At 41.3% G+C, this 22269-nt stretch overlaps 1 protein-coding gene across 8 annotated transcripts in view; it reads left to right on the top strand.

Moving 5' to 3' along the window:
• CHD7 (chromodomain helicase DNA binding protein 7) overlaps window positions 1-22269 on the top strand; it is a 180371-nt gene that overhangs the window by 60105 nt on the left and 97997 nt on the right. For 6 of the 8 annotated variants that reach the window (XM_039464557.2, XM_074386678.1, XM_039464560.2 and 3 more), the window contains exon 2: window positions 1222-3060. The exons of 1 other annotated variant lie outside the window; for it this stretch is intronic. In XM_039464557.2, coding sequence (XP_039320491.1) covers window positions 1396-3060 — 1665 coding nt within the window. In that variant the 5' untranslated portion in view covers window positions 1222-1395. Of the gene's footprint in view, window positions 1-1221; window positions 3061-18785; window positions 19837-22269 lie in introns of those variants that run through there. One more of the 8 variants, XM_074386679.1, reaches the window with a different exon arrangement.

Genomic DNA, 22269 nt, shown 5'->3' on the forward strand with positions numbered 1-22269 from the left:
GTTGATTTAATTAGCGCTCAACAAAACCACTTTCCTGTTTAGACTGTCAAAGCATTCTTTAAACTAGTTATTTTAATCCGACACAGGATCTATTAGAAAGAGTTGGAATAAAATGCAGCCTGTTACATAGCGTACACTGTGCGCTGGAGGCACGTAGGGTGTGAACGCAAGTGCCTGCCCACCTGTCTCCCTACCTGCTTAGGTCCTGCCTTGTCCCAAAAGGGCTTAAAGCAGTGGTAAGGAGAGCATATTTTGAACTTTATTCTGTTAAAATAATGTTCAGTTTTGGAGAAAGTTGTGTTTCCAGTTACGAGAATAGTCATTGTCTACAAAGCATGCACCCAGCTAGTTTTCTCTGAGTGGTCACGTGGGCTCCTGGTCCACCAGAGCCCAGCGTGCCTGTGGGAGAATAATGAGCCTGGTGATTGGGCTGCCTGTGTCAGTGCAGACTGGGACCATCACAGGCTCGGAGCCATGAGTGAAATTGGCCCTCTTGGAGAATGAAAGCTTTTCTTTTAGTCTCTTTCTGAAACTTGTATATTTCTGGCATTAAGCATAATGAAATTATGAATTTATTATGCCGTTCTCAAGGTTGCTTTTCAACATCATTATGAACACTTTCTTGTTAGATGCCTCTGTTGCAGTTACATAGTTGTGTGTGGGCTGTAAATATCTAATTTGTATGAAATGACCGATTTTGGTATTTGTATAATCCTCTAGTCAATTTAACTAAGTTGAGCTTTTCACAGCCCTCGGTGCTGCTGCTGCTCATCTGATTACACCGCTCAGGGGAATAAGGTTAAGGGCGGGCTGTTGGTAACCAGAGCATTTCCAGGGCTTTAGTTCAGCAGATGAGCTGCTTGGCTATATTCATACATCTGCTTGCCTGCTGTGGCAGCTGCTGCTGCTTCATGTTGTGTTCTTTTGTTCTGTTTCATCCAAGAATGGAACGCTAGGAAGTGTAGTGAATGGATTAATTTAAGGTTAAGGTTAGTGTTTTGCTTGCTTTCTAAGTAACCGATCATAATAATGCTTCTGGTAGAAGCTAATGAGTTTCTCTTAAAGTGAACTAAATTTATAAAATACAGCTCCGTGAGGGAGCTAGATTAGTATTGTTGATGGAGAACAAATTCAGATGTACAAAATACTGGCAGTTTTTATCATCGGATCCTAATTCTATGTTTTCTTCCTTCTTCTCCCTCACCCCTGACTCCCTTCTAGGACCTATATCCAGACTTTGCCTGACACTGCAGGGTCCAAGAGAATTAAAGAAATATGGAATGACATGAAGAAGATTAGTTAAGGATTATAGGCTTTGAGGGCAAACACCTCAGTGAAGTGAAGCACAGGCAAGCTCCTGAGCTGTGGTTTGGAGGAGCCGTGTGTTGGAAGAAGATGGCAGATCCAGGAATGATGAGTCTTTTTGGCGAGGATGGGAATATTTTCAGTGAAGGTCTTGAAGGCCTCGGAGAATGTGGTTACCCGGAAAATCCAGTAAATCCTATGGGTCAGCAAATGCCGATAGACCAAGGCTTTGCCTCTTTACAGCCATCCCTTCATCATCCTTCCACTAATCAAAATCAAACAAAGCTGACACATTTTGATCACTATAATCAGTACGAACAACAAAAGATGCATCTGATGGATCAGCCGAGCAGAATGATAAGCAACGCCCCCGGGAACGGACTCGCGTCTCCGCACTCGCAGTATCACACCCCTCCCGTTCCTCAGGTGCCCCATGGTGGCAGTGGTGGCGGTCAGATGGGCGTCTACCCTGGCATGCAGAATGAGAGGCATGGGCAATCCTTTGTGGACAGCAGCTCCATGTGGGGGCCCCGGGCTGTTCAGGTACCAGACCAGATACGAGCCCCCTACCAGCAGCAGCAGCCACAACCACAGCCACCACAGCCGGCTCCGTCGGGGCCCCCTGCACAGGGCCACCCTCAGCACATGCAGCAGATGGGCAGCTATATGGCACGTGGGGATTTTTCCATGCAGCAGCATGGTCAGCCCCAGCAGAGGATGAGCCAGTTTTCCCAAGGCCAGGAGGGCCTCAATCAGGGAAATCCTTTTATTGCCACCTCAGGACCTGGCCATTTGTCCCACGTGCCCCAGCAGAGTCCCAGCATGGCACCTTCCTTGCGTCACTCGGTGCAACAGTTCCATCACCACCCCCCTACTGCTCTCCATGGAGAATCCGTTGCCCACAGTCCCAGATTCTCCCCGAATCCTCCTCAACAAGGGGCTGTTAGGCCACAAACCCTTAACTTTAGTTCTCGGAGCCAGACAGTCCCCTCTCCTACTATAAACAACTCAGGGCAGTATTCTCGATATCCTTACAGTAACCTAAATCAGGGATTAGTTAACAATACAGGGATGAATCAAAATTTAGGCCTTACAAATAATACTCCAATGAATCAGTCCGTACCAAGATACCCCAATGCTGTAGGATTCCCATCAAGCAGTGGTCAAGGACTAATGCACCAGCAGCCCATCCACCCCAGTGGCTCACTTAACCAAATGAACACACAAACTATGCATCCTTCACAGCCTCAGGGAACTTATGCCTCTCCACCTCCCATGTCACCCATGAAAGCAATGAGTAATCCAGCAGGCACTCCTCCTCCACAAGTCAGGCCGGGAAGTGCTGGGATACCAATGGAAGTTGGCAGTTATCCAAATATGCCCCATCCTCAGCCATCTCACCAGCCCCCTGGTGCCATGGGAATCGGACAGAGGAATATGGGCCCCAGAAACATGCAGCAGTCTCGTCCATTTATGGGCATGTCCTCGGCACCAAGGGAGTTGACTGGGCACATGAGACCAAATGGTTGTCCTGGTGTTGGCCTTGGAGACCCACAAGCAATCCAGGAACGACTGATACCTGGCCAACAGCATCCTGGTCAGCAGCCGTCTTTTCAGCAGTTGCCAACCTGTTCTCCACTGCAGCCCCACCCGGGCTTGCACCACCAGTCTTCACCCCCACACCCTCATCACCAGCCTTGGGCACAGCTCCATCCATCACCCCAGAACACCCCGCAGAAAGTGCCTGTGCATCAGGTAAGGGGACACAGAGCCTGCCTCTGTATTGCAATGTGAAATTCAGCATGGGTAACTTGTCTAATAGAATTTTTCTTTAAACTTTTTGAAAAGCTTTTTTATTATAAGTGCCTTAATTTTTATCTTGTTATCGGCTTATGCATTTTTTTATTCAGGCAAGAATTCTTGAATCTCCCTGTCCCGGGGATTGTGCTAGATGTTAAGGATGTGTAGATAACTAAGACTGAGTCCCTGCCAATGAGGAGCTGGGTGGCTGCTAGCAAGGAAATGGACAGAGGTCTTAGAATGCTCATGAGAACAAATGCTTTTGTTTCCTTCTCTGAATTCTTCTTTATTCTTTCTCTCTGTGTGTGTGTTTTAAAAATACCCTGACACTTGGTTTCTAGCAATGATTTATGTGTGTGTGGTAGTCTCTCCCATCCCTCCTTTTATATTGTGATGTTTTTCTTGGGAAGCTGCAAAATATATAAACTTTTATGATACTGATTTTACCAACTGTTGAATTTGTTAGTATGAGTTTAAATTGCAAATTGTAGAAAATCACAGTAAATGAAGATTCACAGAAGATGTTCGGTCTCTAAGAGATTTGGGCACCCAGCTACTCAAGTAGGGAGTCTTCCTTTTTTGTAAGCTGACATTTTTGTTATCATTCAGATCTTATAAAAGAATAGATTTAAGTTTTAAATTATCATAGGCACAAATACATTTTTCCATTATACATTTTGGTATTTTTGCTCTAGGTCTATGGAGGATAAATTAAATGTCCATGTATACAGATTATTCTTAGTGCTATTTAAAAATACATACTGATTACTAGAATTGCAACTCTGTTTTTGCAGTACACTGTAGCTGATTTTAGAGCTAAAAGGCATAGTGCTGGTTTTGATGGACTTATAATCAATTTTGGGGAAATAAGACCTGCATGTGAAAATACAGAAGAGTGAAAGACCAGGCATGATTATGTGACAAGTGTTCAGAGAGAGGAAATACCTTTAGGTGAGGATGCTTGGAATTTGGCAAGGCCTTACCCAGGGGAGGTGAACCCCGGTCAGCAGTTCAGATTGGGGGATGGTTTGCTAAACAACTGCTCAGGAAGTCAAGTTTGCTGCAGGGAGTAGGTTGCAAAGTATCATTCAGTGCCAGATTGTTGTGATCTTGGATTCCTTTTTAAGGAATCTGGACTTAAATGGGGAGGGAGCCAGTAATATTGATTAGACAGTTCACAGGACAGGTGGAGAAGCATACAGAAGATGAAGTGTGAACCTGTTGTCTAGGCCTTCCAGGACAGTTTGGTCCAGAAGGGTCAAACTGGGAGTAGAAGGGACTGAAGCAGTGTTGAAAGTGAAAGGGTTTGGTCAGGAAACAGAGCTACTCAAGGCATCTCAGAGGATTTTTGTTTGTTCGTTTTGTTTTTTTTCTTTTTTTAGTGGTGAAATTTGTCTTCTTCTTTTTATCAGTTCATTTAAAAAATATTTGTTTTATGCCAGCCATGGTGGCTCATGCCTGTAATCCCAGCACTCTGGGAGACTGAGGCGGGCAGATCACCTGGGGTCAGGAATTCAGGGCCAGCCTGGCCAGTATGGTGAAACTCTATCTCTACTAAAAAGTACAGAAAATTAGCTGGGTATGGTGGTGCATGCCTCTAGTTCCAACTACTCGGAAGGCTGAGGCAGAAGAGTTACTTGAACCCAGGAGGTAGATGTTGCAGTGAGCCGAGATCATGCTACTGTACTCTAGCCTGGACAACAAAGTGAGACTTCATCTCAAAAAAAAAAAAAAAAAAAAAAAAAAAACGGAAAGAAAAAAACACAAATTAAAAAAAAAATTTTTTTTAGATTCAAGGAGACATTTAGTACAAAGGCTCTGAAGCTTCGTCCTCAGCTGGGCTTGTGGAGTGGAGGTCAGGAAGACTGCTGGGACCACAGGACAAATAGCGACTTCAGGGAAGCTACCCTCAGCTGGTGGGGAGGGCAGCTTCCCTGAAGCCCTTGGTGATCCTCATATAACCACCCTTGGTGATTCTCATATAACCTCAGGGCAAAACACCCCTCTTCAGAGCAAACCAAAAGTACTGTCCCTGAGGCCAGCAGACTTGGGTGGCTTTTAGGACAGAAATGAATGTGACTGAGTATTTAGGAATTACTATTTTCTTATTCCCTGGGAAGTTTCTTTCTAAGCGAGGGATTTTTTTTTTTTTTTTTTTTTTTTTAGAGCAGTGGTTTCTCAGACCTCTCATTCCAGCATCCTCTCTACCAGGGGGTGAGCACAGTTTGGAGAGCCCCTGTGCTTATAGTCTGATCCCTGGATGAGAATTGTTGCTTTCCTCCAGCTTTCCTGCATTTTAAGAGTACAGATAGCTCAATGGACATTTCAGAGGACATGTGTGAGTCTGTGTCTTTTGAGTCCCTGAGCGGCAGAGGCTCCATGCCTGCTGTGTCCCGTGCTGGACTCCGGGAGAGCTCACATGCATTCCCTTCTTCTTTGAGTGTGTCATTATAGGCAAACCCAGGACATTTACAGGGATGTAAACTAGGACATTTGAGATATTTTCATTCTGAGTACAGTTAGGTTTTTCATTTTGCTCATTGATCATTTGCTTTCTTATTTCTGCTTAACTTTGCATCCTGTTCAGATTTTAACACTCAGTTTTGAACATAAGGTTAGGGAGATGTTAAGTCTTAGGCATAGAACATAGACTATTAAAGTTAGAAAGGTATGTGAACTCCTAGCTCTATTGCGTATTAACCTGGTAATTTTAGGCAAGGGATTTAACTTCTCTTTACTTCAGATTTTTTTATTAGTTAAGCAGGAAAAATAGCACCAGCACAAAGGGTATTAGATTAAGTGGGGGTAACATATACCAAGTGTCTAGTATATAATGTCTACTCCATGGCATATATGTTAATTCTCCTCTAGTTTTACTTTCTGATCTCTCGAAGTACAAACCTTGGTACATAATTATGTCATTTCACATATAGATACAATGTAAAATTAACTTTATTTTCAAGGATAGGTAAAATATCACATAATACAGCCTTAGTTATGAAATACCTAAATTTGATTTGTGCAAATATTACCCCTCTTTTAGCCTGTATTGCCATATGTGAGGAGGATAATGGTATGGGTAATTCAAAATACTATCCCATACCTTTAAAATCTCTCTCTTGAATGATTGGCATTCTACCCTAGCAAATATTTTTATCTAATTATGTTTTGCTTTAGAGCTACTAAAATTATTTTCCATTTTACATATGATCGAATAGTGGCTCAGTACTTTATTCGGTGTCAGTACTATATTAGGTTGAAATGTCCATTTAACTTGATGCCTGAATTATCACATTCAGTTAGAATTACTGACTCTTCTTGAGTTTTTCGCTTTTTAAAGATAGAAATTACGCTGTTTATGCATTTCCTGGCTTCTGAATGGAACACTTTTAAGTATCTTTAAAGATAAGTTTGACTTTATATTGAAAAGTCAACAAAGAAAAATATTAGAACAGAAAGGCCACAGTTCATCAGATCAAAATGTGAGAAGTTATACATTTTTGTGTATGGACCGGAGTCTTACTCTGTCACCCAGGCTAGAGGGCAATGGCTTGGTCTTGGCTCACTGCAACCTCCACCTCCTAAGTTCAAGCAATTCTCTGACTCAGCCTCCCTAGTAGTTGGGTTTACAGGCACCCGCCACCATACCCAGCTAATTTTTTGTATTTTTTGTAGAGATGGGGTTTCACCACATTGGCCAGGCTGGTCTTGAACTCCTGACCTCAGATGAATCCACTGGCCTTGGCCTCCCAAAGTGCTGGGATTACAGGCCTGAGCCATCGTGCCCGGCTAAAATTTGATGAAAGTTTAAAATCTTGATTTGTTAATTTTTTAAGAAAATAATAAACCATCATGTCTGAGTTCATGTCCTTTCTAGGGACATGGATGAACCTGGAAACTATCATTCTCAGCAAACTGACACAAGAGCAGAAAATCAAACACCGTATATTCTCACTCATAGGTGGGTGTTGAATAATGAGAACACATGGACACAGGGAGGGGAGCACTACACACTGGGGTCCGTTGGGGGGAAATCGGGGAGGGGCTGGGGGGTGGGGAGGTGGGAGGAGATAGCATGGGGAGAAATGACAGATACAGGTGAGGGGACGGAAGGCAGCAAACCACACTGCCAAGTGTGTACCTATGCAACAATCTTGCATGTTCATCACATGTACCCCAAAACCTAAAATGCAATAAAAAATAAATAAATAAATAAATAAACCATCATGTCTTAACATACATAATACTTTTTAAATGAAAGATTAACTTTTCCCAAGACAAAAAATTAATGGCATTGTTTTATATTTTATCAAACATTGATTCTCACATCTGCTTCTGAATGTAGTCTGTGCTAGTCATAAGCCTTCGGAAAAGTTTACTGTTCATTAGGAGAAAATGAGAATGAAAAAGCAAGTAATATCTCAGGATCATGTAGAAATAGTTCTGATCTCACAGAATCTACAGAAACCCTGGTCCACAATTTTAGAACCACTGGTATGAAGGAAAGAGTGGAGGCTTTGAATCTGAGCTTTTGAATAGAAGCACCACCACTTACTAACCTTCTGACGTTGGGCAGGTTACTTAATATCAGGCCATCATTTCATTATCTCTGAAATGGGGGTTCATATACCTTCCTGGTTAGAGGCTCAGTGAGATGAGTAGTAATGTCTTTTAAGTGCTTAATAGTGGGACTCAAAAATATGATACATCTAGCAGGTGTTCAGAATTGCCTGTTGCAAGGTTTTAAGAAGAATTCTTACATACTTAAATGTCAAACACTGTCATTGCTGTTTGACTTTATTTCTTTGGTTTTAGTGAACACTTATCAAATATTGAGGCTTCCTGGGTGCTTTTCTTTGAGGGAGAGAGAACAATCTTGCTGTGTGAGCTGGAAGAAGCAGGCAAGGATATGCCATGAAAAGCACACTGTAGAGATCAGCTCTGGGTGATCCACTCTTAAAGTGGGTGAGGCGGGGGTCTGGGAGGGCTTTCTCGGGGTAGTGCTGTCTTTGCTGAGACGTGAAGGATCAGTCTAAGTTGAGAGGAGGATAGCTAATGGAGGAGGGAAAAGAGTTTAAGATTTAGAAAACAATGAGTACAAAGATCGGAAAGACTTGAGTGCCCCTAGTATCGCTGGAATGTAGGTCTAGGGCTTAGTGGACAGAAAGCTGCACAGTCCTGAGCCTGTGTTACTAGAGGGCACTAGGAGGTGTTTTCAGCATGGACACAGCACCTTGGGGCTCTCTGCAGCACCCAGGAGTATGAAGAGAGTAGAGAGGGGGTGGAACCGGAAATGGAAGGTTTAGCTGTGCACTGTGAACATGGATGAGAACAATCTAGAAGGAAAGCACAGAGCAACATTTTGTTCATTTGAAGAGCTTATCTAAAGGAAGACTGGTTAAGTGGATTGTTCTTCAGGTTACAGGCAGATCCCTGAGTTTCTGGGTAGAATTTACATTGCACAGTCCATGGACGTGTCCCAGATCATGGAATATGTTCTTTAATGAAAAGTTCTGGTGGAATTTTTAGGATCTGCAACAGTTTCCTTAAAATAAGTTTATTTTGGATACCTTTGTGCCTTTTTCATTAATTTGGTCCTGAAATACAGTCATCATGAAACAGAAGTAGACAAAAAATTTAAAGGCCACTGAGATTGAAGTGATAGATAATAGTTGGCCATTTCCTCATTTTCCCTTGAGCTTAAAAAAAAAAAAAAAAAAAAGGAAAGAAAAACCTGAAAGAAATCAGTGGTACATCCAGCCCCCCCACCCCCCACCGCCCCTTCTCTATCTGTAAAAAAAAAATAGGCTTTCTGGGAAAACCTTCTATTGGTAAACCTCAAGTAGCATCCATCAGTCTTACACTGAGATTCTATAATTTCACCCAGTAAATAAAGCATTACAAGGCTGGGTGCCTGTAATCCCAGCACTTTGGGAGGCCGAGGCAGACAGATCAGGAGGTCAGGGGTTCAAGACGAGCCTGGCCAACATAGTGAAATCTTGTCTCTACTAAAAACATAAAAATTAGCTAGACTTGGTGGCACATGCCTGTAGTCCCAGCTACCTGGGAGGCCGAGATGGGCGAATTGCCTGAACCTGGGAGGAGGAGGTTGTGGTGAGCCAAAATCATGCCATTCACTGCACTCCAGCCTGGGCAACAGAGCGAAACTCCATCTAAAAAAAATTTTTTTAAAAAAAGAATAAGAATTACAGACATGGGCAGAGTAATTGGCAACTACTAAGTAAATTTATGGGAAAAGGTGGCTAATGTATGGTAAGGATTATGTATGCAGGTTGTAATCAGAAATAGACAAAAAAATACCTTTATGATGGAGTGCAGATATATCTTGTCAATACTACCTTCCTCATTTGTAAAGATGTCTGGGGAAGATGGGAAAACAAAATATCTCTAAAGAAAAATCGGCTGTTCAGCCTAAGTGGTATTCAGGGGCTTTTGCAAATGTACCCACCTTCAGAAAACAAGCACCCAGGCTAGACCTCATTGGAGCAGGTTGCCCCCTTGGGTGCTCACAGAGAGAAGGCAAAAGAAATCACTGCTCTCCTACCTGTGTGGCCCACTGCTAGTTCTTCATGACACCTTTAGTTAAAGCAAGCATCCAGCCTTCACTGGTCTCTCTTTTCCTGGGTCTCTCTTTCCTGCTTTCAACAGCCTGTTGTTTCTCATGAAGACTCTTAAAGTATTCCCTCTGACTACTTCAATTTGTGTATACTACAGCTTACTGAGTAACCTGTGTGCGTTTTTCCTCAACATCCAACAAGCTGGTTTATTCTAGAGGTCAGAATTATACCAAGTGTAGAGTTAAAGCACAGGGAAAATTCTACTCCGTCTGTCCTCTCACCCCATAGTCTGAAAGCCTGAATGGCTGTGTGATAGCCTCACCCCTTAGATGGCCCTTATTTTGTAAAAGAGTATTTTATGTGACATCAAAAATATTGTAGGTGATAATAATTTAGTTTGTTAGTGTACCTTTAAAGCCTGGATATTAGGCCTCTGCTGGGTGTCCCAAGTAGCCAATTGATTTTCTTAAAAGAAGTCACTTTTGATGCTGCATTTTCATCTTGGTATCACCTTCATGAAAGGCAGTGCCACATGAAAGAAATACTTATTTAGTGCCTGTTATGTGCCAAGCATCGTGTTTAGGAGAGATCGTTGGTATGGTGGAAGGCAGGGAAGAGACAATGGCCTGCACTGAGATGGAAAGGGAATTCTGTTACTTAAGTGCAATACTCTGGCTGTCCTTTTCTTTGTGTGCTTACTGTGTTCTAGACCAGCAGTGTCCAGTTTATGTGATGGGAGCTACAGATAGAACCCATTTATGTTGGTATAGATTTTCTGGTAACCCCATTTTACCATTAAACTGGCAAAACTAATTTTAGTAATATATTTAATGAAACCAACATATCCAAGACATCATTTCAACATGTAATCAGTATAAAAAAATTGCTTGTGAGATATTTTACACAAGAATTTTAAACCTGATGTATATTTTAGACAGATTGGGTGAGCTGCATCTCAGTTGCTCAGTGACCACACATATTGAACCGCACAAGCTACACTCTTTCCTCATCAATTGTTGCAAATTCTTGTTAAAAACAAGGCAGAGTGTAAATAAATTTATTCACATGTAAATAAATATAAAATTGTTAGTCTAATTCTGACGGTTATTTTTTAAGACAGGTGTTACCTACCTTCGCTGTAAGGTTAAGGAAGTAGTGGTGATTTTTTTAGGTATCATGAATAAATGCAGTACTAGGGGGTGTGCCTTTGCTGGGGATATTAGTATCAGTTCTTGACAAGATACATTATTGAAGTTTGATTTCATTTGTTTGAGTTTCAAAGAAGGCTACCTAAATGGTGTTTATCCTGTAGGAGTAAATAGTGTGTTTCTCTGAAAGGTGGATTACAGACATCGTCAAGATTTTAGTTTTGAGTGGTGTTTGGATACTTATGGTAGTTAATTCCTCGCCTTGATCCCTCAGCTTTTTGCCTCTCTGTCTCTAATAGAATTGCTTGTTTCTTCGTGAAATTGATTCTCTAGGATAAGGGAGAAAGCCTTCATTTTTACTACTATTCATGCTCCCCCTTCCCCATTTCTTTCACTTTTTTCTTCTGTGCTGCTTTTTTCTTCCCTGTTTTATTACTCTTTCAGAAAGGCAATCTCTGGCACAGCAGAGCAATAGTTGGCTGAGGAAGGAAAATTGGGAAGTGGGTTAAGGGGACAGTTAGGGGAACAGCATTGTGAGAACTAATCTGGAGAATTTACCCTAGCTTTGACATCTTAATGTTATTTTCCATTCTCCGTAGTTACAGCTGTAAATCTATAGATAATCCCTAAGTAGCCATGCAGAGATGGCCCTGGTATTTCCTTTGTTGCTGAATGCAGCTCTTTAATCAGTGAAGAAAGTCAGTAGCAAACTTATACTTGTCCTTTTGCCTCGTAAAACTTTAATAGTTCATGGTGTGTCACCAGGAGTGAGGTTTTATTTTGTTTTGTTTTTTCTTCATTTAGTGTAAAAAATGGAGGAGAACCTTGTAGGGTTAGGACATGACACTAGGAGTAGTAGTGATGGGGAACTTAAAGGAAGTTGGCAAAATGTCAGGAAATTGACAGTGTTATGTTTAAAAATCAACATAGATGCAGGACTACTCACCTCGTCTTGCATGTTTTTTCCCCTGGACAATTTCCAAACAATGGGAGTGATGGCTAGGGAAGGCTGCAAGGCATTTGCTTACCTCATATTTTAAAGGTTGGATCAAAAACATGCCTTTTTCATGCTCTTTAGTATTAATAAAGACTAATATTTCTGATATTCTTTAAAATGCATTTGTCCTGTTTTCCTCTACTGCCTTCTGTGTTTCATTCTAAACCATTCTGTACCATAGACTTCAGGAATTCTAGACATTAACATTAACTGTGTTAACTGTGTAACTTGGCTCAGTGTGTGAAGACAAAAAACAATTGTTTCAGGGTGTTAGCAAGCATTATTCTTAAGAGTCTTTTTGTTTTGGCCATGGTATAAAGAATTGGAGAATATTGAGGAGGTGCAAGCAGTGATGCTGGGAAGCTGTGTGGAGGGTTTCTCCAATGGCAAGTGTTCTAGCTTAACTTGTGCCTTTCCTATCTAATCTCTTTATAGGCTGGCTGAAACAGGTTTGCAGTATTAGCATAGGAATTCCACTTTTACCCATTTGGTGGGGTATGAAGTGTTCTGGCCTGTTGCCAGCGGCTGCTCAGTTTAGGGGCTTGGGAGGTTAGTCTTTCTTGTGAACAGGCAAGGAACTTTAGCTCATTCTTTTTCTGAAATCTTTTTCTTTTTTGAAGTTATGTATCCAAATGTGCTCTTTAACGAAAGGGGAGCATACAGATTTAAAATTGTTGTTGAATATAGAAATACTTGAAATTAGAGTTTAATTTTTAGATCATGTTTCTTGATGGACGCTTGTAACCTGAACATTCTCTTTAATTAAAAAATAATAATAGAAAATTGTGGGATTTTTGCAAGTTGTGATGTGTTTGTTTTCACTGTTATTTTAAAAAGCATGTCTAGCATGAGGGGATACCAAGTTTAACCACTTTGGAGCCCTCTTGAAATAAACTGTGGGAAACTAACTTGGAGAATTTACCTTGATCTTGACATCTTAATGTTACTCTCCATTCTCTGTAGTTACAGCTGTAAATCTGTAGATGATCTCTAAGTAGCCACATGGAGAAATGGAACTGGGGCAATAAATAAGTAGAATATGCTGACTTTGCTTTAAATTGGCCCATTACTAAGTTAACTCCATTTTTGGCTGTTCAGATATGTCAAAGACATTTCCATGAATGAGAGCTATTGAAATACATGAAGACATACCTTGGATTAAAGGAGATAAGTCAGAGTTTTTTAGGGAAAGTGTTTGATTTAAGTAAGATGCTAAGTAGTATTTCATTTTTGTCAGCGATTTCTCCGAATGTTTTTTTCTGTTCACTTTAAATGTATTTATACAGACAGTGGAGCATGTCAAGGGGGTAGTCATCTTCATACTGGAATAAGGTGCTGTGGGAACCCCTGTGCTCAGTGTCCTGCCTAACCTGACCTCTGAGGCAACAATGTGTCTTTATTACTTGAAAACAATGGTAGAAGACCTAGATCAAAGAAGGAAATAATTCAGTCTAATTTTGGAAAATACCTTTCCTTAGATCTGAGCTTAAGGCTTACAGTTTTAGTTTTTGCAAGAAAGTTCAAAACCAATATTCACATACAAATAAGGTCTCTAAGCCAGAATATTATTGATGAAGAAAACAATAAAATAACAGTAAGACACTAGCCATTCATAGAATAAAAATGAGCCCAATAATAAGATCAGGTTTTGTTTTGAGATGGAGTCTTGCTCTGTCGCCCAGGCTGGAGTGCAGTGGTGTGGTCTTGGTTCATTGCAAACTCCGTCTCCTGGGCTCAAGTGATCCTCCCACCTCAGCCTCCAGAGTAGCTGGGACTATAGACACCCACCACCACACCGGGCTAACCTGACCTCTGATACAATTTTTGTATTTGTAGTAGAGATGGGGTTTCACCATGTTGGCCAGACTGGTCTTGAACTCCTGACCTCAGGTCATCCACCTGCCTCAGACTCCCAAAGTATTGGAATTATAGTTGTGAGCCATCATGCCCGGCCACAAATCATGAGATCAGTTTTAATAAGCTCCCCACATTGAAGAGCCGTGTTAGATGCTAGAGTGTTATTTCATACTGAATATAAATTTAATCCCAAGGTAAGTAGATGCAAAGAGACGAGTGTCAGTTTATTTCTTTGACTTAATGTTTTATCTGCCATGTTTTTTAGCCTCGCACCCCTCCACTGTTCTGTGTGGTAGTCACACACTAGGTGGAGCTGCCACGACTCTGCCCCTCACTGCTAGCACAGGCTGCTGGGCAGGTAGGAGCACAGAGTTGTGAGGACCACAGGCTTCACATACACTGAGAACTCCATTTGAATGTGGTGCTTCCATTTTTTTTTTTCAAGTCATCTTAAATACATACTTAACTTTCCCTAAACCTCAGTTTTCTAATACAGTAATTGTACCGATTGCACAAATCATTATGAGAATTAAATGAGATAATAGCTGTGAAGTTTTTTAGCATAGCATGTGGCATGTGGTACATGCCGGATAAACGTTAAATGTTTTTATTATAACTACTGTTGCAGTGGTTGTCAAAATGAGCTTTTGGAATTCTTTCTTTTTTCACTTTCTACTCTTTCAGTTTGAAGTAGAAAAATTTTCCCTTATTTTGGAAAATAAGATATCATCTATCAATGCCTTAAAAATCAGCTTATTAGATTCTCCATAAGGCAGACAAAAATTCATAATGTTTTAATGGGGGGGCGGTGAGCAAAAATTACCATCACACTACTGGATTTCTTTTCAGTTGAATCTCTAGGAAATATTACCGTATATAAAATACTAGCTGCTTTCTAAGTGTCTAATTTCTTTTTAACTTCAACCAAGGTGAAAACCATCACTTAGTTTTCAGAAACTTCAAATGCAAGTCAAGTTGACATCCTGTTTCATATTGCTAGGGATGGTCGCTGGTATTACCTCTAGCATGCAAGAGGTTCACCCACTGACCTATAATGTATGTAGGTCTGTATAGAGAGAGTTCAGTAATACTAGGTCTTTGTTAAATATAAATTTAAACTTAAACAGATATGTTAAATCCAATGATCCACTTCACCCCCTTGTTACTAGCACCTTCTGTGTTTTCATGGTGTGCCTTCCAAAACCCCGAGATGATATTATATACTTTAGTGAATGGCTTCCTCTTGAGTGGCACTGAAGGCCCAGTTGTGAACTCAGTTGATGTAGGAAGGCTGTCACACTCAGGGTCTTTATAATGCTTCTTTATCCTAATCTTTTTTTTTTTTTTTTCTTAAAAAGTAACTTCATATGTTTTAAAGAGAGGGAGACACACAAGAAAATTAAAAGGATGATTGCAGTATAATTTAATAGCTAAATAAAAAAAAATAGCCAAGAAGGCAGTTCACATTTTTTCAAATAAGTAAGGAAGGTTTACATTTTTGGAGACAGTTTTTATCTATAAAAAAACCTTTATCGGCAATGCTGTAACACCATTGCCATTTTAAAATAATTTCCTATATAGAACGAGAAGAGACTTGTATAAGAATTGAGCTTGGAACCAGGTTTTCTCTTCAAGAAGGAGTGGTTATATCTTTGCTCAAGTTTAAATTTAGGGAGAAGACCCTTTCTATTGTCTTCAAACTTTGTAAACTATAGTTTTTAAATATTTTTAACAATATTTGTATATATTTTTAAATAAAAACATTGGTAAAAATGATACTGAAAAAAGTAAACAGAAAACCTATTTATCTAATGCCCATCAGTTGTAATATGTTTACTAAATATTGTATATAATGTTTGTATGTATTTTACTGAATTATAATCTATATGCAATCTGTGTATAAAATGAAATGTTCCCTGAATTTTATGCTATAGAGTAATTGCAATCCAGCCTGTCATTTATGTTCAGTAAACTCAAGGTTTAAGAAAAGAAAAGCCTTTTAAATGTAGCTGTGTACTGAAATTTGTCAGAAAGTATCAAGTATTTTCCAAGTTATTTTTTAAAGAAGGTTAGCCGTGTACTTTGATATCATGCTAATAATGAATGTTTGTAGAAAATGTATAACCTAGTACTGTCAGAGAACTTTCTGTTAGGATGAAAATGTTCTATATTTGCTCTGTCCAATATGGTAGCCACTAGCCACAAGACACACATTCTGTAGGTGCTCATCAAATGTGATCTGCTAGAACAGAGGAGAGGGAGTGAAGAGGGATCTTGCAGGTTCGGGAGAGAATGGCATTCAGAGGCCTCCTGCTGGAGGAGCTGTCTTCAGGGCTGAGCTATTCCTGATGGCTGGAAGCTAGCCAGGACCAAGGGTCACGTCACAGCAGCACAGAGGCCCCTGGGGAGGGAGGTGGGAGAAGATGGGACTGCAGAGGTGAGGCCAGTAAGGAAACTGGGAGTCTTGTTCTACAGGAGTAAAGGGCAGGAAGTAAGATGAGTTAAGTTCTAGAGTTTGAGATTTAGTTGGGACATTGGACCTTGTGAATATGGAGCTTAGTAGAGAGTTTATGACCTTGAGGCCTGGGAAGAGGAGCAGAAGCTCTTTAAACTTAGCACAGACCCCCTGGCCTGTCCCTTCCCCTCCTGAGCGGAGCCCGCTACTCACTTGGACATCCTATCACTACTCCTAGTCTGGCTTGAGGGCTGTCTTTTTGGGCTTCAGTGGTAGATAGATAATCACCTCCCACCCCCACCAGTCAGTGGGCTGAGATCAGAGAGGAAAAGAGAAGCATACATGGGCCTGAATTCACAAACATGCCTGAACTTTCATCTGAAGTGACTGAAATATTTCACCATTCATGAACCGTTAAGGTTTTAAAAGTTTATTTAAAAATTATGTGCAATGAAATCACAAGCCATTTTGGATTAAAAAGAAGTAAGATTGAGCTAGTTCAGCTACTACTGGAAAATGTCTGTACATTTTTATTTTTGATATCAAATTCTGAGAACTTTTTCTGGGTCTCTTTCTAGGAGTGCTTTTGTTTGGCAGTGCCTCTATGGGAATGAGATGAGGGATTAATTAGTTCATGGTAGAAAGGGAATATTTGTTGCTGACATGTTGACTCTTACTTAGAATATTCAAAGATGAAGTAAGAAGCTCATTCATCTATTCATTCATTCGTTCATTCACCAGTCAACATTCTTGTGCATTTACAATATGCTGGCTGCTATGTGAGGTCCTGAAGGTGTAGAAATAAGCTGTTTTTCCCTTTAAAAATCCCATTTATCATGCAGCGATCTAACTGCAATAAAGATAAATGCAGACTTGTATAGGAGAAGAAATGCAGGGCCAGGAAGGAAGGTGAAGCTGGAACCAGGTGAAAGTGGGGATAAAGGAGAAACTTAAACAGACATACTACAGAACATGTTGCTTTCAGAGAACAGCAAATGTTGCAACATTGCCTTGGACCAGTCTTCAAAATGTGCCTTCATTTATGTGTGCATTTGTTAGTTCTACAAAAGGTTCAAGGCGCTGTGTTGAGCGCTCTGGAGTTGCAGCTGCTTTAAGGTGTAAATGCACGAGGCAGCATGAGTGCCCTTTTCAAGAGCAGAGAGCACATGAGCAGCTGCAGTAGCCAGACTGAGGAGATGCGACATCCACATTAACATTTGAAGGCGTGGTGGGACTTTGATATTCCACCCGTAAACAATAGGCCTCTGGTATGTGTCAGTGTCTGCATTAGATGTTGGGGATATGCATACCCACACACGCATGCACACGCACACAGGTATATTTATATACATGCATGCACACACATATGTATGTATATATAAACGACAGGAGTATAACATGCGGCTATCCTTCAGCAGCTCACCATCTAAAGGACTAGAGGATCTAATAATAGTCAAGCAACGTGATGTATGTTACTTGGCCTTGTGAGAGCACTTGACTCCACCTGGAGAGATCAGGGAAGGCCTTGGAAGAGGTTATGTTTAAACTGAGTTTTCAAGGTTGAGTAGGAATTAACTTAGAGGAGAGAATGGGAAAGGACGCTCTAGGCAGGAGGACTGATACATCCACAAGCACTAAATTGGGAAAGAGCAAAGTGCCTTTGTGCGGCTGCCACTGCTGGGCTTGTGGGTCACAGCATTTGTGGTGGAGAGGCAGGACATGGACCAAGAGGGCCTGGGGCAGCCCCGCAAGAACGGCACTGAGGGTTTTGGCTTTCAGCGTGGTTCACAGGGAATCACCCGACAGTTATACAGAGGCATGGACATTTTACATTTTAGAATGATCTTGCTGAAATCAGAAGACACGTTGACCAAGATGAGACCAGCAGGAGGAAGACACGCGAAGAAGCCCTTTGGTTCGGGCGTGGACTAGAGAAGCGCAGGTGGAGGAGACGGCCGCTGGGAAGATTCGCCGGGAGGCAAGTCTTCACTACCAGGTGGACATGGCCAGTGGGGTGGAGAAGAAACAAGGTTTTTCTCTGGGTTGGATGACTGCGTATCACAGCGACATTAACCAAGCTGGGAAATGGGCGGTTGGCAGAGGAAGATGATTCTGATTTTTGGCATGCTTATCTTGAGATGCCAGGAGGAAACGTCCTGTCTCAGGTGGAAATAAGCATCTGACTGTGCTCTCCAGACATGGAATCCTGATAACCCCCCAGACTTAAGGAAGAACATAGAGGAACCAAGTCAGGAAGGGACGGATGAGGGAAGAAAGATCAGTGCGGGATATGATAGAGAGTAACGGTGTCGTAGCAAAGGGTCCCCTAACTTTGATTTTTGAAAAACTTCAGATCCATAGGAAAGTTAAATGAATAATAGAGTGCACACCTGCTTATCATTCACCTAGAACTAACAGTTGCGAACACTTTGTCACTTTTGCTTTAATCTGTTGCTGCCACTGCCCTCCTGAAGGAAGCAAGGGAGGAGGCCATGGAGATATTTTGGCGAGAATGCTGAAGGCAGAAGCAGCCTGGGCAAAGGCCGGGAGGTAGAAGGATGGGTAGCTTGTTGTCTGTTGGTAAGGAATTGATGTGGCTGGGGTGAGAGAAAGGGGAGAGTTAGAGGAGAAGGGGTAGGGGAGGTGGCAGGGGTCCATATCACTGAGGGCCTTGCAGGCCATGGTGACGTGAGGACTTCAGATTTTCCTGTGAAGGAGATGGGAAGGAACTGGAGATCTTTCAGAGAAACGTGATAGAATCTGATTTGCATTTCGAAAGGATTGCTCAGACCGTGTAGCAAATTGACCAGGGTGGAGGGCAGGGCTAGCAGCAGGAAGCCAGGTAGAGAGGCAACTGCTATAGTCCAGGCAGGGTCTGTTGACGAGGATAGTAGGGGGAAAGGCCACTGGGAGTATGTCCTTTGTCTACGTTGAAGGTGGAGGTAGCGTGCTTTACAGAATGGATTAGAGGTGATTCAAATGTAAGACCTAAGTGAAGTGTCAAGGGTGACTCAAGTTTTTGGCTTCTGCTACTGGTGCGGCAACAGTTTGGGGAGAGGGGTTGGGTGGAGAAATCAAGAACCTGTTTTGGAATGCATTAAATTTGAGGTGCCTTTTGGGATGTCTGCATGGGTCTGTGGAATAGACAGCTGGATAGAGAAGTCTGGAGTTGAAGGAAGTGGTCTGGGTTGGAGAAAGGACTTTGAGAGTCATCAGCATATAGGTAGTATTTAAAGTGATAGGTAGATTCTTTCCCTGGGAGAGAAGAAAAAGCACAGATAGAGTTGAGATCCAAACACGGAGGCCTGGAGCACCCAGAAATTATAGGTCAAGAAGTTGATAAGAAACCAAGAAGAACGCGGAAGGCAGGAGGAGAGAGAGCTGTCCTGCATGTCATGCAAAGAAGCAAGGAGCGAGCGTCTGTGACAGGCGCTGCTGATAGGTCAGGTATGAGAGAGGAGAGCCTTGGAGGGCACCTTGATGAGAGCAACTTTTGTGGAATATGAGTGTGGTTAGAGCAAGTTCAAGAGTGAATGGGAGGAGAGGAAGTGAAAACAGCAAATATTGTGGCTCTTTCAAGGATTCTGCTCTGAAGAGGAGCAGAGCTGGAGGAAGATGTGTTAATAGAAGCTAAGTAGATGCTTGAAAAAGTGAAGAAGGTGAAGTAGAAGGATGTACAGCTGGAAAGAAGGTCAGGTAAGAGGCAAATTCAAAAGTAGGTTGGTAGATGACTTTGGAGGAGATAGCTATTTAAAGTAGTCCTCAAGGCAGGCTTGCTTTATACTACCGACTGTTTGAAAGAATGTTGCTGCAAGGGTCTGTGTGGGAGTGACTGAAAGCCAGTGCAGAGCTTGCCTTGGCTGATGCTCAGTGGCTGCCGAAGCTCATAGCACTCTGGTGGTGGATATCCATGCTGTGCTGTCGCAGCCACATGTTCAGCTCTGCTGGGAAGAATTTGGGTCCCCAGAGGCTTCCTGTCCTTAACTCCCCGAAGTCAATGCTGTTCGCCTGCCCGGCAGCTCTGTGCGGGACTCCTCTCGGTGCTAGGGCTCACCCTGAGTGACTGCCGCCCTTTTCTTTCTGACTTCTCCCCTCCTTCCCCATCACCTCTTCGTGGTTTATTTGCTGTGGATCTAGGATTTCAGAGGCTCACAAACATGAACGAAGTTTGTATACTTAAGCATCATCATTCTGTGCATGGTGAACTGTCTAATAATTATTATTTTATGACATATTCAGCATAGACTAAAGTTACTGTGAGAAAACCTCACAGATGTTAGGTATCTGTGAAATGAGATGGTGTATTATAGGAATGTTGTTCTGAAAGCTTTTTTTATGGGAAAAGTAAATTGTATTTGAAGGTTTTGTTTAGATTTGTAATTGTACTATATTTTATTTTATTCTGGCCTTTCTATCATAGTTTTTCAAATGAATTTTATTTTTCTGTGTGTATCTGAGAAACTTTCTTGATACTTCCCTCTGAAATCATCTTTACTTCCCTCACCCCCTCTTACAGATACCTCATTCCTTACTTTATTTTCATTTTTGAAGTGTGGAGATAGTTATCATTGAAACAGGACCAGAGCAGAGACCCCCAGATAGTCTGAGAGAGGAGACTTCAGAGATCAGCTCCTCCAATTCCATTCTAGATGAGGAAGTTGAGGAGTTAAGGCATCTTGAATAGTTTTCCCACTTAATTGTTATGGTCAGAAACCAAGACCTTCTATTAAATCCTTTAAGTTTTACTATTCTTCCTTCTAACAACTTCTCTACAAGGAGCCACTCACAGGGAGCGGGGGGTGTACTGGGATGGGGTGGTTGCAGCCCTGCGATACCGTGTGCCGCTCAGTGTTAGGGCCGTCTGGGTCAGCGCCACTCTGACCCTGTCCTCCAACCTGTATTAGGTTGGTCCTTCCTCATTGAGATAAATTCGTTCTGCATATTGTTTCCTGTTTGCCAGCTGTCCCAGGGGAGGGTAGGGGTGGTGACAGATTCAAAAACCTGTGAGATTGCTCCCCAAGTAATTGCTATTTACATTTCTGAATTCGCTGTAGTAGAAACTAAAGAGAAAATCTTTAGGTTCTTAAATTAGAGAAGTGGTCAGTACTAGACTAGATATTAGATAATTATTACATTTTGGAGCTATAGAGCTTATTCAGATAATTTTGAATAATATTAAGGTACTATAAAAACAAAAGGTGCACTCTTGTTTGAAGTATTCATAAATAAATATTGCTAAAACTCTCCATTTTATGTGAATAATTACATTCTTATTCATCACCCCAAATTGTATTTTAAATGAGACTATCGGAACATTAAGTATTTGTATTTTAGGCTGAAATGAAGATATTCTGTAATAAGTCATCTAAAGAAATATGATTTCAAAGTAGGGATGAATCTTTGATGTATACAAGTTGAAATAGAAACAAATCTCAAATACAAATCCTTTTAAAATAGCATCTCTAGCATTTTTCAAAGCGTTCAAGTATTTCCCAATAAACGTGTGTTTAAGAATTCTAAGGCTGCCAAATAGATGTTGACGCTAAGGCCATGCTAAATCACACAGCAGTTTAAACTGAAACAGCTCAGTTCAGAGGGTACTGCTGTTTTATAACCATATTTAAAAATCTGTTCCTCTTTTACTCCCTCAAACTGGGTTCAGGGATATAATGGATCCCATTATAGGTAAAAGGTCTGTGACTCAGCCATCGAGCTACTCAGACTCTTGGCTGTTTTAATTGCCACCATTAAAGCTTTAGTACTTTTATCTCATAAAAATAGATATCATTGATGTAAAAATGTGTGCCTATTGAAGATCCATGTGTACCTCTGCCCTTATAGTTAGCTAATCAACCATTTGAGTTTGAAGTTAGTTAGGTTTTATGCAGATGGGAACATGACATAGATCACAAATTTGTTCAGATTTAGTCATTTAATTAAGAAAAAAATTCCATGTAGTAATAAGGGCAACATCTAACTAGAATGTCTTCCAAGATGAAACTTGTTTTGGTTTGCCTTTTAACTACATTTAAGTGATGGAACGAAGGTGAATTTTTACTAATCTCTTTCTTGAACCCAAGAGAATAGTGTTTCTGTGATTCTAATACTAAGACTTAAGTGAGTCAAGGA

Source organism: Saimiri boliviensis, chromosome 15, assembly GCF_048565385.1.
Source record: "Saimiri boliviensis isolate mSaiBol1 chromosome 15, mSaiBol1.pri, whole genome shotgun sequence".
Lineage (NCBI taxonomy): Eukaryota > Metazoa > Chordata > Mammalia > Primates > Cebidae > Saimiri > Saimiri boliviensis.